The sequence below is a fragment of the Anolis carolinensis genome, chromosome 2 (assembly GCF_035594765.1).
Source record: "Anolis carolinensis isolate JA03-04 chromosome 2, rAnoCar3.1.pri, whole genome shotgun sequence".
Classification (NCBI taxonomy): domain Eukaryota; kingdom Metazoa; phylum Chordata; class Lepidosauria; order Squamata; family Dactyloidae; genus Anolis; species Anolis carolinensis.
Genome location: NC_085842.1, coordinates 205,156,792 through 205,173,204, shown reverse-complemented (window position 1 = coordinate 205,173,204; position 16,413 = coordinate 205,156,792). Strand labels below are relative to the sequence as shown.

The window sequence follows — 16,413 nt, the reverse complement described above, 5'->3', positions numbered from 1 at the left end:
ATGCTGGTGTAATGCACCAACTCCTTTCCAGCTATACTGTGCATGTGCTCATACTTCTATCTATCCATCCATCCATCTTACTATCATAGCTATCTAGCAAATTTGTGTATGTCCACTAGGGCTGTGTAATTTGGCTGGACTGCGATCCATTTTCAGTACCCGAATTTTGGTGGGTACCCAGATCCGTTTTCGGTAGCCTTCCAAAATAGGCTAATGGAAAAAAGCTGGTTTTGGCTTTGCAACCAAAAGATCTGGGAAGATCCGTCCCATTGGTTGAAATGGGGAACTTATGAGGCTCCCCTTTTTGTCATTTTTAGGGCAGAGTGTTCCTGCTGTGGGAGATGAGGAGCAGGGAGGCTTTCACACAGGAAGAAATGATGTTGTTAATGATGATGGTTTTCAGGTGCAAGAAGCAGAAAGGGAGAGCAGTTCCCAGTCTCAGCCTGATAACACTAACAAGCCCTGTGGCCTTGAAAGCGAAAGCGATGAGGCCGCTTCTCTAGATAGGGCTAGTCGTCTGGAATTTCGGGGGTTGCGCAGAATAGCAAATAAAAGGGAGGTCAAAAGGCAAAGAAATGCCTTCATGTTATGCTATTAAAACAGTCTGCTGAGAGGGAAATCTTTGTCAAAGCAATTTCCTTGCTTGAATCAAGTACCAAGTCTGCTTTCCTGTATTATCTTATAGCCTGGATGTTTCCTTGTTTCTGGGACTTTGGCTTCATTTTAAGGACCTTGTTTCATGCCTAAGGTTTCCATGGATTTGTGCTTACAGCCTTGTTTTTGTAACTATCTTTTGGAACTGAACTTTTGCCTTTTATGAACTATCTTTTCCCTATTCCCTAATAAACTACAAAAGACTACATTTAGTGTGCAGTCTGGTGTCTTTAGCAAGGTGAAACTATCCTGAGGTGCGACAACAGGCTCAAGAAAGCACCCTTTCTGGGGTCCTTTCCCTTCTAGCGGCTGCCTCCCTCCCTGAACTCCACATGCAGCCAAAAGAAATTGAAAGCAGCCATTTTTCGTCAGTCACTGTTCTGTTGTGGTCGGAAAAAAACCCATGATGGCAGAGCCCATGCCATTATGGGCGTCTGAACCAGTCAAAGACAGTTTTTGGAAATGGATCTGTGCACAACCCTAATGTTCACTCCCAAATCCTGTGAGATGCTTAACATTGCAACCTGTAGAAATGATGTAAATTGTTCATATTTGTACCATTTCTAATTTGAAGAATTCTGAAGTTTTTATTACCACACATGCATTATTCTGCTTTATCATGTGAAGAGACAGGTTTGTAACCGAGGCCCTGATGTTCAGTATCCTAATCAATGGAAATCTAACATCCCTGTTTGTATAGGCATCACAAAAGGGCCAGTGCAGGCTGCTCAGCCACCAGAGGTAGACACACTATTGCCCTTTACTCTTCCTCCTCCTCCTTCTGCCCACCCTTGTTATCCCTCTTCTCCTAAGGAGGTCCTTTTTCATAGTGACCTATTGTGAGTGAAGCAACCCGATGCTCCTGTGATGGCCAGATCACAAACACGTTACAACCAAGTCTCAAGTGGCCATTTTAATAGATATTGCTGTGTGAGCATGGCATTGACTTCAGCTAACTCCTTATTGATCCCCAAAAGGTGGGGTTAGTCTAAAACATAAATGAATTGAAATCACCTAAGGCAGTAGCTCTCAACCTCTGAGTCCCCAGATGTTTGGCCTTCAACTCCCAGAAATCCTAACAACTGGTAAACTGGCTGGGATTTCTGGAAGTTGTAAGCCAAAACACCTGAGTGCCCAAAGGTTGAGAACCACTGACCTAGGAAGCTTAATAACTCATGGGAGGTTTCAATTTGGGTCTCTTTGAGCCAACATTTCCAACCACTCAACTTTGCTTTCCTTAACCTGGCCTTCTACAGATGTCCTGGACTAAAGTAATAATCATCACACTAAACACAGTCAGTGTGTGAAGATGAGGGGGACTGTAATCCTACACATCTGGAGAGTACTAGTTTTGCGGAAGCCTGCAGGAAAACACCTTACCAGGTCCCTCATGTCCCATATTTTGACCATTGCGGGGTTTTTTTTAGTACTGTAGTCTTTTTTTTTACTGTTTTCCCACTCACCAACTGCCCCATTACTGTTTCCTCGACTCACAACACTCCTAATGCGCTTGATAGCAATAGCATGTTCTACTGCTTCATAAACGTGAAGACTTGTTCGCTACTCTGGATAAACTATTTGGCCTCTGGACAAGATTATTTCCATATGGAACAGGATTGTTATCACTTAATAGAAAATAATTATCCAATGCAAATTGACTTACAGGGTTGTCAAGCTGGCTAGAAAACAGTAAGCTTTGCTGAGCATTTTAAAGGCGGCCATAGCTAGCTGTTTAAGTACATGTAACTACAGAGATAAGTCCTGATATTTATTTATTTTCTCTGAAACCACAGGGTATTAGGCATTCAGAATGTAAATGCAATTTTTTTTGTATTGTGAAGGGTATGCATGTTCATATAAGAATCTGAAATAAAAGCACATTTCAATCCAGACAGGATAGAACATTTGGAATTCAGTATCATCAAAATGATCAGATATTCCTATATCAGATTGAAAATTTAAAGTTCCAAATGGTCTGGGGAACAAATAATTCTAAGAGTGTAGCTACTCTGAGTTTGAATAGAAACCCCAAAGAGTGCCAAACTGGGAGAATTCACACATGACAGTTTATAAGGAAAGTGGAAATGGAGGATTTTTGCTGTAACATGCTCTGTGTTAAAGGACTTACATGCCCAGTTTCTGCTTCTTTTAAGGAACATATCATGACATTGATCTATATACTAGTTTCAAATTGGTTCTCTAGGAATATGAATTCTAATGGTTGAAACAGCTAGGATCTTATCTCCATACATGGTTAAAATGTCATTTCAAGTCCAGCTGTAGGATATATAATTTACCTAGTAAACAGGAAAATCTTCTTTATAAGGATCAAACTGGATTCCTCTGCCTGGCTGCAAGTTTGCATATTGCCAGACACTGGAAGGGCTCCAAGACGTTGTCCAACTGGCTAGCCATTTGATGGGAAGTTGAGAAAATGACAACCCTCAGATTAGATCAGCAAGAAATAATCTGACTCATAATTCTACTTATGAAAAATGGTTTTACAGAAATAATATTTATTGTCCTTGATCAATGCATAATCATTAATGGGGAACCTTTTATTATGGCTACCCTGGTATTTTTCTAGGTTATAATAAGTAGAGGACTATTATTTTGTGTACATTTAGTATTTTTTCCTCCAGTTTTGGTACTATTGTTTTTTCCATAATCTTAAAAAAAAAAAAAAAAGCAATGCTGGGACTGGGGTGAAATTTGTCTCCTCTCCACTTATACACTCTCTAGTAGTGGATCTGTGTCCTGAACAAGTATTTTATACTTGTTTATCTATCAGTGAAGTCTGACCCTTGGTGATCTACTGGGATTTAATATACCTTTCTTCTAGCTAAGAAGGTGCTCATCTCTGCTTTAAGGATCAAAACAGATTACTGGGCCACATTCATTTTATTTTTGCCATGCTTATTATATTTCATCCTTTCTCATGGGGCCGTGGCAGCGCAATGGGTTAAACCCTTGTGCTGCTGATCTGAAGGTTGGCAGTTTGAACCCACAGGACAGGGTGAGCTCTCGCTGTTAGCCCTAGCCCCTGCTAACCTAGAAGTTCGAAAACATGCAAATGTGAGTAGATCAATAGGTACCGCTTCGGAAGGAAAGGCAAAAAAGGTGCTCCAAGCAGTTATGCCGGCGACACGACCAGGAGATGACAACGCAGACTCCTCAGCTTAGAAATTGAAAAGAGTACCTCCCACAGAGCAAGAGATGAGCACTGCCTCCAGAGCTGAAATTGAAAGAAGCCTTTGCCTTTGTCTGTGTATGTGTGTCTCATTGTATTGTAACAAGGCATTGAATGTTTGTATCTGTTTATAGATACTGTAATCCACTCTGAGTCCCTTTGGGGAGACGGGTGGAATATAAATAACATGTGATTATTATTATTTCTCATGTTTATTCCCCCAACAATTCCGTAATACAGGCTAGGTAGAATGACAACTGGCCTAAGATCACTTTGGAAATACAAAAGCTAAATCTAATGTGAAATGACATTAACACAATTGTTATATCTAACGCCAGGGAATCTTTCTCTTACTAACTTCATTTCGAGTATTTTTCTACATTATTTGATAATGGACAGAAATATCACTACTCTTCCTCACAACATCTTATATTTTGAAAAAGTGAGATACAGTCCTAGGCACAGTCCTATGTGGAGGGTCGAATATAATGGGCCTCACCTCTGAATAAATATATATAGCACCAGGCTTCAATTCCTTAAAAAATACGCCATCGTTTGCATAAATGCAATTTAGAAGCGATCTATGTCTGTCCATACAGAAGATTTTCTTTCTTTTTTTACAAAGGGCAATTAGGAACACACAAATATACTCCTGGTTAAAGTCTATCAATTTCGTTCACATTTGCAATGAATTAATTTTTTCAGGCTATATAAACATTTCCTTTTTAAATACAGCCAAGCTCCCTCTACATATAAAAATTAAATTTGCTTTGATAATGAACTGAGGTGCTAATCATCATTTTTGCAATGCAAAAAGCCCCATTATGGACTGTAATCAAATACAGCACTGCTTTCTGCTGTAACTCTTTCCAAGTACATTTACTATACCGGAGGGTGAAACCTAGCACGTTGGCAAGGTTTGCTCTCTGGGTTTCTCTATATTAACAGCAGAAGTTAGAGATTCCCTGCATTTTTGAGCAGTCCTACTTATTCCAAATAATAAAAAAGACATCTACATTCATGAAACATCACTTTTTACTTTTTTCCTTGGCTGGTTTGTTATCTCTGCTTTCCTCTTTCTCTGGTTTTGAATTCTTTACCTAGTTGCCAAAATTAACTTCTAATATTTTCAGAAGTAGCTTTCTGTTTTTTTTTGTTACTCCAAAAATGTTATGGAAATAATGCTGAAATACAGAGAAGTTTCTACTAGAAGCATGTGCTCGCAAACATTTAGAGACAGTGCATGTTGAAAACACTTTCAATATGTCTTTTTCGAGGAGTCATGTTTTCCCAGAACAGTGTATTTTAATATAGATATTTTCCCTACAGAAAAACAGTTCTGATTAGTCAATTTCCCTGCATATATGTGACACATTTTAAAGAATAAAAAAATCTATTTTGTATACAAACATTAGGTATTTTAGAGACCTAATATGGCAACTAATGATTTGTCTGCTGTAGGACATTCTATACAGAGAGATTTACCAAAAGCCAATAACATGTTGGCAACAAATTTAAAGAAAGATTGCAAAGTACCTCTGGTACATCAATATTCATGGAACATTTGGTAAACATACAAGATAAGGGTAAATATTATGAAAAAGCGATTATTATGAGGTATTATGAAACAGTGGGCCATTGCTATCCACTGGAGTTTGGTTCTAGAACCTCCAGTGAATACCAAAGTATGTAGATGTTCAAGTCCCACTATATACAATAGCAAAGTAATGTATTTCATAAATGTCAACATCAGTTTCCCTTTTGAATTGTTCTTAGTACAGTATTTTCAAGCCACATATGATTGAATCTACGAATAGAGAATATGTGGCTATAGAGGGCTAACTATACAGTTGGCTGTCCACTATTTACAGATTCGAGTAAAATGCTCTGTTCGGGAATCTCTAGGTCCTCCAACATTCATCTACAATCAATTTTCACCAGAGGACCTAGAGATTTGTAAAGGGAACACTTTTCTAGGAATTTGTCAACCTTTGGCACTCATACTGGTGGGTCTAGAGCAGTGATTCTCAACCTGTGTTTCCTCAGATGTTTTGGCCTACAACTCCCAGAAATCCCAGTCAGTTTACCAGCTGTTAGGATTTCTGGGAGTTGAAGGCCAAAACATCTGGGGATCTACAGGTTGGGAACCACTGGTCTAGAGATTCCTAGAAATGTCTTCAGGTTAAAAAGGTGGGTTTTTTATTTGCAGCTTCCTCAATTTCATAGGGGTCATGCACCCTTAACCCCAGCAAATGTGGAGGGATGACTATATATTTTGTAGTAGGACCTAGGAGGAATTAATATATGGATATATAAGGTATTTCAAAATTATTTCATCTACCGAATATTGTGGCTTCAAAATACAGAATTGTAGTAAGGCTTGAATCTCAAGAACCTGGTTTGTTACCTCTTGATTCAGAAATCTGGGAAAAGTCATAGAAACTCTTTGATCAAATAAGTGCAAACTGTTTTGTCAAAAGCCAAATTCCATTAGAAGTGAATTGGTGATGTCTACAAAAGTTTATGCACATACACAACTACACTGAGACATTTCTTAATGTAATTTCCTCAAGTTTTTAATTAAACAAATTTCTGTAAGTCAATTTAATTTTTCTTTCTTTCCTTCTTAGGTCTACTCATTTTATTATTATTTTAAAAGCTTGGTTGTTACTTTGTTCTTTTATTAAAAGTAAGTCATTAAAGTAAAAATTAAAAGACAAAATGAAAATCCACAGTGCATAGAAAATCCAGCTGGTTTTCAATAGAACTTCTTAAGACTTAGGCTGCTCAGTAAGTGGTGAATTTGCCATACACTATGGGTCCTGAAGCTTAGAATCTCTATAAGCCTTAAAGAACGGGATAAAAAAAATATTTTTAGGTAAGCGTTACCACATATATGGAATGATTAGGAAGTTAAACTATTGGAAACAGGTCCTTGAGGTGCTGAAAGTCTTAATTAATGTGGCTTTTTGAAGAACAAAACCTTGCAAGTCGAAACAGCTTATAACAGTCCGCATAGCTTTCATGATTAACTTATAGTTGTATTTTACACAAATAGTTTTCAAACTCTCTGGAGTTGATGGTGAAGGTGCACACTGGGTGAACAACTTTGAATTCTTCAGTGCTGAACGTGAGAAGAATTTTTGACAACTTTTTGGAGAAGAACAAGGTGAAGGAACTGTTCATTGAATTAACAGTTACCAGATCTGAACTGCACAAAGCATATCATGTCTATGTAACTCTGGGACAGGATAAGGAAGGAATGGTTCTCACCACTAGGTAGGAGGACTAGAACTGATAGCAACCAAACAGCACAACCAATCATTAGAGATAAGCAGGTAGCTGTAACAACATCAGGGAACCATACGTGCTTCACATTTTCTTTAAGAGCAAAGCATGAATGGCACTTGCTGTATGCTACTTAAGAAATGACCCTGAAGGAAGATAAAAGCATAAAATATGCAATGATAGGTATTAATGAAAATGACCTCATACAATGGAAGTATCATGCTCTAACTATAAACTTTGTAGAGAAGTGCTTCTCAACCTTTGATCCTCCAGGTGTTTTGGACTTTAGCTTCCACAATTCCTAACAACTGGTAAGCTGGTTGGGATTTCTGGGACTTGATGTTCAAAACACCTGGAGGACCAAAGGTTGAGAACTATTGGGGTAGAGTTTTTCCTGGTTTCCTGATGACTGGAAGATGGGAGAAGCTACTTCTTTACTCAGTACCTCCATTTCCCCTTTTAGAAAAAATGCCCCATCAGTTATCATCTCTACTATTTTATATTCAAAGGATCTAGAACACCTGGAGTTACCACTGTAACATGGTAAGGTTAGAACATGAGTACCCTGTGAAATGGTCCTTCCTTCCTTCAAAGATCTCTGCAGCATCCAAATTTTCTGGTTACACATTTTGGGTCAATGGATCAATACATCAGAGACCAAAACATTTAGACGTAGGATAAAAACTGGTTTAAAGAACAATAGCACTGAATCAAGCTCTGAAGAAGAGTAGGGAAAAGGATGTGAGGATAGAGTAAATTGGCATGAGGTTTGCCCTCAACTTCAAAAATAATTATGCATTACTAATCCACAAGACTATTATGTCTATATGGATCCAGAGTATCAGCCTGGCCTTAACAATTCTGTAACAGTTTCTGAACACGATGTCCAAAATAAATTATACAAAGCAAGCAAATTAAACTCATACTACTCCCACAGGTCCTAAAACTTTCTTTGGAAACAAGAAGACCTGGAGTCAACCTTTCCAGTGTCAGGTAATATTTGTCTCTTGGTGCAACTGGTTGAATTTCTGTACATCTGAGTGAAGTTTTTAAATGCAAGTAAAACAAAAACAAAATCACACAAATCTGCTTAATTTTCATGCAGTTTTTCCTCATTAATGAGTTTGTTACTTTGGAAAATAATGTTTAATCTTTTTATCACTGCAGAATATATATAGCCCTGATCATGCTGAAACAAGTCAGTCTCTAGATAAAAGATGACTCTGTCATACAGATACCATATAATTAAGAAGTATCCCTAATTTTCTAAGCCCTTAGTGTCACTTGCCAATTGTCCTTTTACTGATTCAGAATATTTTAATCCTCAGAAACAGAAGAGAAGCAGACTTTGAAAAGTGCTGCTCGTTTCTTCCAATATACTGCAAAACAAATTATTAACCAAGTACATCCTTGATACTTCTATATGGTTTGGGTCCATCCTGCATCAAACCTGATGCAAAATCTAATGATTTTTGCCTCCTTCTTCCCAAGTCCTGACACTGAGGTGAGCCCTTTATTTATTCTCACAATGTAGACTCCCTGATGCTACCTTGCCAGGCCACATCAACTGTGACCTTGAGACACCTTCCTCTCCAGGGATACAGATGTTATTCAGTCTCATGCATCTTTCGATTACAGACTGACAGTGCTTTCAAAAGAAAAGAAAACCCCCAAATAAAACAAATAAAGCAACATGTGGACACTATACTCTGAAGATATAAAATAGAAACTGGCAAATTTTATTAGCTTAAATGCATAGAAACTTACTTTTGTTTTTTGATAAGAACTGTGAAATATAGCAATAATTTTAAAAAGAGCCAGCTTAATATATCCAAGCATGGTACATTCTTTATCATCTTACCTTATTGAGATTAATGCAATTTACTAATAGTCTTCCTTTCTCCCCTTTTCTGTAGATTCCTTTGTGAATGTAGTACTCATCACTTTTTCCTTCCAGTTAGAATGATGCTATCTCTTCAATCTTTGTTGGCTTCAAATCTTGTACTATTTGCATTCTAAAGAATTCTCTTAATAAGAAAATATAAGGTAAAATGTTGGAATCTTGTTTCTTTTTAGAGATGAGACAGAATTTCACATTATCCTCACTTAAAAGTGCTCTCCAGCATTGTGAAGAATCAGTTATGCATTTCACAAACCTTACAACTTCTTACCTGGCTGGAACCATCTATTAGAACAGGGCGGGAATTATGTGGTTCTTCCAATGCTGTTGAACTGCAATTTCCAGCATTTTTTATCACTGGCAATGCTATCTCTGGCAGCTGGGAGTTGTAGTTTGACAACATCTGAACACCCGCACAGGTTCGCCTCCTGCATTAGATGTCTTTGCTAGCAGCAATGAATAGTATGCTTAGTAAGATTATGATGGGTTGCATATATATTAACTTGGAATTGCTGTTGAAGGCGTAATGTTTTATTATGCCAAGCAAATTATCATAAAATTAGATGCCATTATTATTTTGTGGTGTCAGGACACTTTTTGTAATATGAAGATTAATGTCAGAGTGAGCACAGAAAACAATGTGTAAGTCATCATAGATTAAGGTAAAGGTTTTCCCCTGACATTAAATCTAGCCGTGCCCAACTCTGGGGGTTGGTGCTCATCTCCATTTCTAAGCCGAAGAGCCAGTGTTGTCCGTAGACACCTCCAAGTTCATGTGACCGGAATGACAACATGGAGCGCCATTACCTTCCCATTGATCTACTCACATTTGCATGTTTTCAACACTGCTAACCTATGAAGACAGTGCATATGTAATTCCCACAAAGAGACAAGAAAGGGATAAATTGGCTGCTCTCCCTTTGGATAATGTTTTAAACATTGTCACCAACCTTCAGATTCAGTTTAGTGTACAAAAGTACCCTACTTTAGAAAATTTAAATTACAAAACAATTTATTCTGAAAACAGGTAAAATTTATACATGACTATATATATTTTAAATACTGGACATCTTAGTTGTACAAATTTCAGGACTGATTTCAGGACTGAAGCCTTCCTATTTTAAAGAAACAATGAAAAGAAAGGAAAGGAAAGGAAAGGAAAGGAAGAGAGAGCAAAAAGGACATGCTCTCATTTACCTGGCTTGCTAATCAAACCAGCAGTGACATCTGTATATTATCTAAAGCAGAAGACTGCCACTAGCAATAAGATAGCTACTTCTTGACAGATTCAGGCAGAACAATAAACTGGATGGTAAAAGTGAACTTTCCTGCATCCTCTCTCCCCATTTTCTAGAACTATTACAAACATTTCTCAGAAAACAGTGTCACAGTGTGAAGCAACTTTCATGGTCGGAGCTTATGATACTTGGGTAATACATAGACTGGCCTGTAGGCATAGATTCCTTTGTGCTGCCTCTCTGACCACTTTTGTCCAATCTGTGAGGTGGCCTATTTGTTTACCCTTTTTTAAAGTCAGCATGCAATGAACTACATGTTCCAAGAAGTGCTTTAACATATACCAGCATTTACCAAAATGTCTGGATGCTACACAGAATACCAGTTTACCTTTTGTTCTCACTTACTCTTTATCCTTGTCCCCCACAAAGTTTCCCTTCCCACCAAAATTCAATTCAAATACAGGATTTGCCGAAACTATCAGTACTTAAGCATTGTTGTATACAATAATCATTTATTGTCACAACCAAAATACCATGTTCCTGGAATGGCACAGGGGAACTCTCTCCTAATGTTCTCCAGTCTATATAGAGACCGTTTAGTGCCCCACTGTCTTGCTGGACTTGGAGAGGCAGAATGTCAAAGCCATGCCTTAAGTCCCAATCCCCAATGTCAACTTTTGTCAGTTCAGGAACTCGGTTTCTCTTTTGACTTCTTTTTTCTTTGCTTTATAAGAAACAAACTTTCATCCCTTGTGGGACTACTGCTTGTGTAGCTTTTCTGTTTCTGCTTCTTTTTCTTTTTCTTCTTCTTCTGATCTTTGGCAGACCCCAGAGAAGACTGAACGATGTTTGCTTTGCCCCTGTTTCTTGGGAGGTCAAAGTTGCAGTGAGTACTTGCTCTTCTGCTCTTTCTAAAAGTATTCACATGACCGCCTCTGGGAAAGTCTTCTTCTAGGCTATAGTTGCCACCATGGTCTTCTTTCCGATGCTTCCTTCCTTTGAGTGTGTCCACATGGTATTTTTTCTTCAACTTTTTATGATGCTTATCACTTCTCTTGTCATGCTCCTTTGACGTTTTCCTCCTTTTCTTGTGGCTGTGCCCTTTCTGGTCACTGTCCATTTGGGGTCTCTTTAGAGACATCGGCAGAAGGCCAGCTTCCTGAAGTTCTATCAAAGCAAAGACAATCAATAAAATTTAAAAGGCCGAAGGATTGATAACCAAATCTATCACAGTCTGGAACCTGTGTAACAGAAGCTGTGCTCTTGCACACAACAGAAGTGAAACAGCGTGATGAAAAATTGATCTTTATACATCCAACCTATTTTTGAGAACTCAGTCAAAGTCAAAAATGGCCACACTCATAATGCATTGCAAGTCTCTAATTAAAAAGCATGTGTGTGTGTTTGTGTGAGGATGCGCCTTCAGATCGCCTGTCAAATCAAGCTCATAACAAACACACGCACACAAACAGTGTTTATGTTAGTCCTAAAAATCCTCAAGTGGGGTGGGAGACAGTAACAGCTAAGATTCCCATCAATGAATGAGCTTTATTTATACACAATATTCAAAATGATTGTTTTGATTTATTATATAGAAAAGTATGAATACAGTGTGAACAAAATATTTTTAGGATCTGCAATGTGAATGTGTTTATATTCAGAAAGTTTCATCTTGGAATTTTTTTACAAAATCACATAAACACTAGTTGAAACTAAAATATTTTATCCAAATGCAGTCATGAAACATAAGCAAGGTGAACAATTAATTTTTCTAAATAAAGAGAAAATATGACTATGAGTACTTCATTCAGCATTTCATTGTTCTACAATATATTCCCCACACACTGGGGAATTTCAGGGACTACATTTATATTCTGTTTTCTTTCATCATTGAGCTGAAGTGTTATTCAGTTTAAATTGGAAAAGTCACAAGCATGCAAACAGTCTGACTGTATGTTACACTGGACAAAACAGGGCACAGAAGGTCACAAAATATCTACACAGGTTATTTCCTACCTTGCACTCTTTTTCTTGCTCTCTCACCATTCATCTTGATATCATATTCATTATCATAGTAATAAATGAAAGGGAAGGTAGGAAATGTTCCTCCAAACATCCGCTTTTCTCTGCATTCCTGTAAGTCATATGTTAAAATTATTTGTTTCACAAATTTCTCTTATCTCTGCGCTTTCCATAATTCAAATTCTATTTTCTATAACAATTAAATGAACGGTACCAGTTGTTTTTGCTATTTTATATCACTCTTGACATTAGCTAAATATTGTGTAAAACAAAAGATGCCTAGTCTAAAGAGAAAAAAGCTTTTCCGTGCTTCTATTTAAGCATTGTTATCATTACATACACATGTAAGTTGCCATTATGTGTTAACACTTTCCTCTGAGCACTCGCCAAAGGTTTCTAACTGAAGAATTGAAACACTCATCTCCCTCTGATTTTTTGTCTCTGGGCAGAATACATTGAGATTGTCTTATTGCAAGAGAAGGGCAGCTTGTTTAAAACATGCATCATTACAAATTTGATGTTCGTTTTGAAAATGTTGCTGTTATTTGCCTTCAAGCTGTTTCCAACCTATGGTGACTTTACGGTAAACTTATCATGGGGTTGTCTTGACAAGATTTTTTCAGTGGGTTTCTTATTGCCTTTCTCTGAGACTGAGAGTGTACTTACCCAAGATTACCCAGAAACCCTGCTCTGATGGCATCCTAATCCAACACGCAAACCACTGCACTATGTTGTCCCTAGGGTCAGATTGAAGATAACTTCTGATTAATTTATCCAGAATTATTTTCATAATCTGGTTTCACACTCAAAAGCTGACCCCCTTTAGATAATAAACAGGACTGACGTGACCACATGCAGACTCCCTGGACTATTCAATTAACTACTGTGCCATTGTATTATGCAGCTAAAAGAAAAAGTAGAAAATCCCTTCAGAGACCATTTTCCTTTTAAGCATCTAAATATATACACTTAGTAAATATATACACTTATCTCTTTAAAGGTACACTTGGGAGTCTAACCATTTCGATATGACGTGAATCAAGGTGCACACGAAGGTGTTAGTGGATGAATTTAACTATACATGCATTTTTAATTTTATAATTCATGGTTTAATAGAGTCTAATTAGAGTTTTAATTTATGTGGTACTGTTTTATTGTTTATTAATATGTCATTGTTTTGGGCAATGTAGTTTGCCGACTATTGTAAGCCGCCCTGAGTCCCTCCGGGTGAGAAGGGTGGGGTAAAAATGATGTAAATAAATAAACATCTTTTTATAAAACATTTTTAAAGGTGGCACAAGTTGGAGAAAAGGGCACTCCAGTTGCCCACTACTGTTTTAAGTATTTGCTGAAAAACTAGATTTAAAAAAAAAAATCGAACTTTTGCACCATCAGGTTTTTTGTTGCGCTGGCAGTCCCCCAAGTTAAAAACATCGACTTAGGAATGACTCATGGGGGTGAGACAACAGGAAGTCAGAGAAATCTCTCCCTCGCAAGGGAAATTCACTCCTGAAAAAGTAATGACGAAAAGGTGTCTCCACGGAAGCTTTATCAACATTTTTTCCCCACAAGCCAAAATTTCAAAATCCTACTCTCACGGGGACAGAAAGAGAGGTGAAATCTTCTGAACAGCGGCACAAACAGCAAAACAAAAACCGCAGGGGTGTTTACCCTTTCCTTTGCTATCCAAATATCCTATGCTATATATATATATATGCATATAAATGAAGATCTGTCTGCTTATTTTTATTGCCTTACTTCTCTTTATGGTAAACTGTGTCCAATTTGAGTATTTTTTTAAAAAAACTAGCTAGAATATACTATTCCTCAAAATGAAAATAAAAATGCCTAACAACATATTCCCAAAGCCAACGGTGAAAATCGATGTGAAAAATTGTTTTTATTGTTTTATCGCTGTTATTGTATTTTTATGTTGGGCATGGCCCCATGTAAGCCGCTCCGAGTCCCTCCGGGGAGATGGGGTGGGGTATAAAAATAAAGTTGTTGTTGTTGTTGTTGTTGTTGTTGTTATTATTATTATTATTATTATTATTATTATTATTATTATTATTATTATTATTATTACAGTGTTTTTAATAGCAGAACCCTGATTAAAATAGTGGGCACTTTCAAATAAGATCTACTAGTTTCAAATGATCTAGATGAGAAGTAGAACTTTATTCAGTCAGATCAGTCCCTGAATCTGCTGATGAATGGAAAAATGCAGGCAGCTTCTTTAAAAATAAGAAGTCAGCATGCCATGTTCTTGATGCGTTAACATCTCTAGGCAGAGGGGACATAGAATATGGATTTAAGGGGAAAATTTTAAAAAAAATGAAATTAAAAAAATAAAAAGAGCAAAATCTATATTGAATTTTTTCAGTGTTTTTTAAAAAGGGGTGATAATCAATGGTTTTTCCTCTGTACATGCAAAATATTTTCCAAGATTCCCCCCTCCCCTCTCAAATATTTTTAGACAAGACTATATGCAGAAGCCTGGATAATATTTGATAGCTGTGGAACACACTCCCCCAAGGTCTTCCTAAAGATGCTGTGCAAAGTCTAGAGCTTATGCTGCAGACAGATGGCCTTTTCCCCCTTCAATATGTTGACAGAAAAGCCCTAGTGGATGAAAAAGCATAAGCCTTTAAAAACAGGCACTCCTACTTCCTCTTTTTAACATCTCTGCATTGAATAATCACCTCAGTAGTGTATGACATGCACTTTCCCAGACCCTTTTTCAAGTAAGCTGCCACTGCTGCCACACGCTTTGTACTGTTAAATACCCTGGGGATGCTCCTTAGCACCACAGGTAACACACAAAGGATGGAAAGTTCAGCCTGTTACCAAACCACTTGAGAAATACTCTTATCTGATTGACAGCTTGGAAAGTGAATGCACGACACATCTGCAAATCCTCTACTTTATTTAGCCTTGCAGTTTGCTGTGGGCACAAAATTTGAATGCTGACAAGAAGCTCTTTGCAATTTAGATAAAAGTGGGATAACGATTTGGCCATTTAGCAAGCTTTTGAGATGCTCTAGAAAAATCACCTCTCTCATCTGCTTCTTTGTCGTGTCCTTTGAATACTCTAGTCCCTTTTTTTGGCTTTTGCTTTCCCAGTGACTAGCCTTTTTGGAGGAATCTCCTCCACTGTCCTGGCACTGGCCCTATAGTTGTTAATGTCCCACACTCCTTTTGAAGAGTTGTTTGATTTAAAAAAAATAGCTTTAAAAAATCTTCATATTTACATATAATGAAGACAAGATGCTGCTTTGATGCAGTTCCTATTCCTTATGATGTGATTTATGCAAGAAACCTCCCAACTGGACTGTGAATGAGTTTCAGCAAGCCTAAACCTCTGGAAACTGCAATGTATGCCTTTCTAGAGTGCCATCAACTGTTGAATCTTCTATTATCTAATTTTCTTCTGAGTCTGTTAATGCACACATTGAGTGGTCACCTTTTCTGTTATGGGACTGCAAGGTTAAGTTCTGTTTCTTACTACATAATTTTTATGGCGCCCCTAAAGCCATCACAGGGTTTTCTTGGTTGTTATTTACCCACACTAATGTTGGTAGAGTTTGTATATGGTGCTCAAAATACTTTACTACATAGAAAAAAAAGATAAATATTTTGGTTGCAATTACTTTAAGGCTTTTCATTCCAACACTACTATTGTCACAAAATGGTCAAAAAAAGTTTTATTTGAGTGAAACCAGTGAGGAATAATCAGGTAACAACAGTTTAATTTTTAAAAAAGAAGAACTGAAGTAGACAGTCATCTGTCTTGCAAACTATACCAGAAACACTGCATATGGTTTAAGATTTGGTACAAGTATCAAAGATAACCAGCCAAATAAATTACCCACTGAGTTACTTTTGCTGTCAAATGCAGAAAAGTGGCTTCAACCTGCAGCAACTCTATCAATGAGACCTCCAAGGAACCATGTTATTCTGTTTCAAATCCTACAAACTCAGAGTGGTAGCATGATAGAGTCAATCTGCCTGTAATAAGATCTTCCTTTCTTCCTACTGTCTTCCACTTTTTCTGACATTATTTTTTCACATGAATTATGCCATCTCATGATACAGCCAAATAATGATAGCCTCAGTTTTGT

At 37.4% G+C, this 16,413-nt stretch overlaps 1 protein-coding gene across 1 annotated transcript in view; it reads right to left on the bottom strand.

The window, feature by feature from the left end:
- Nucleotides 1-10,026: 10,026 nt before the first annotated feature.
- Nucleotides 10,027-16,413, bottom strand: part of zcchc7 (zinc finger CCHC-type containing 7) — a 152,653-nt gene continuing 146,266 nt past the window's right edge. The window contains exons 8-9 of the mRNA XM_062971566.1: nucleotides 12,287-12,404; nucleotides 10,027-11,437 (exon numbers count right to left, since the gene is read on the bottom strand). Coding sequence (XP_062827636.1) covers nucleotides 10,956-11,437; nucleotides 12,287-12,404 — 600 coding nt within the window. The 3' untranslated portion in view covers nucleotides 10,027-10,955. The remainder of the gene's footprint in view (nucleotides 11,438-12,286; nucleotides 12,405-16,413) is intronic.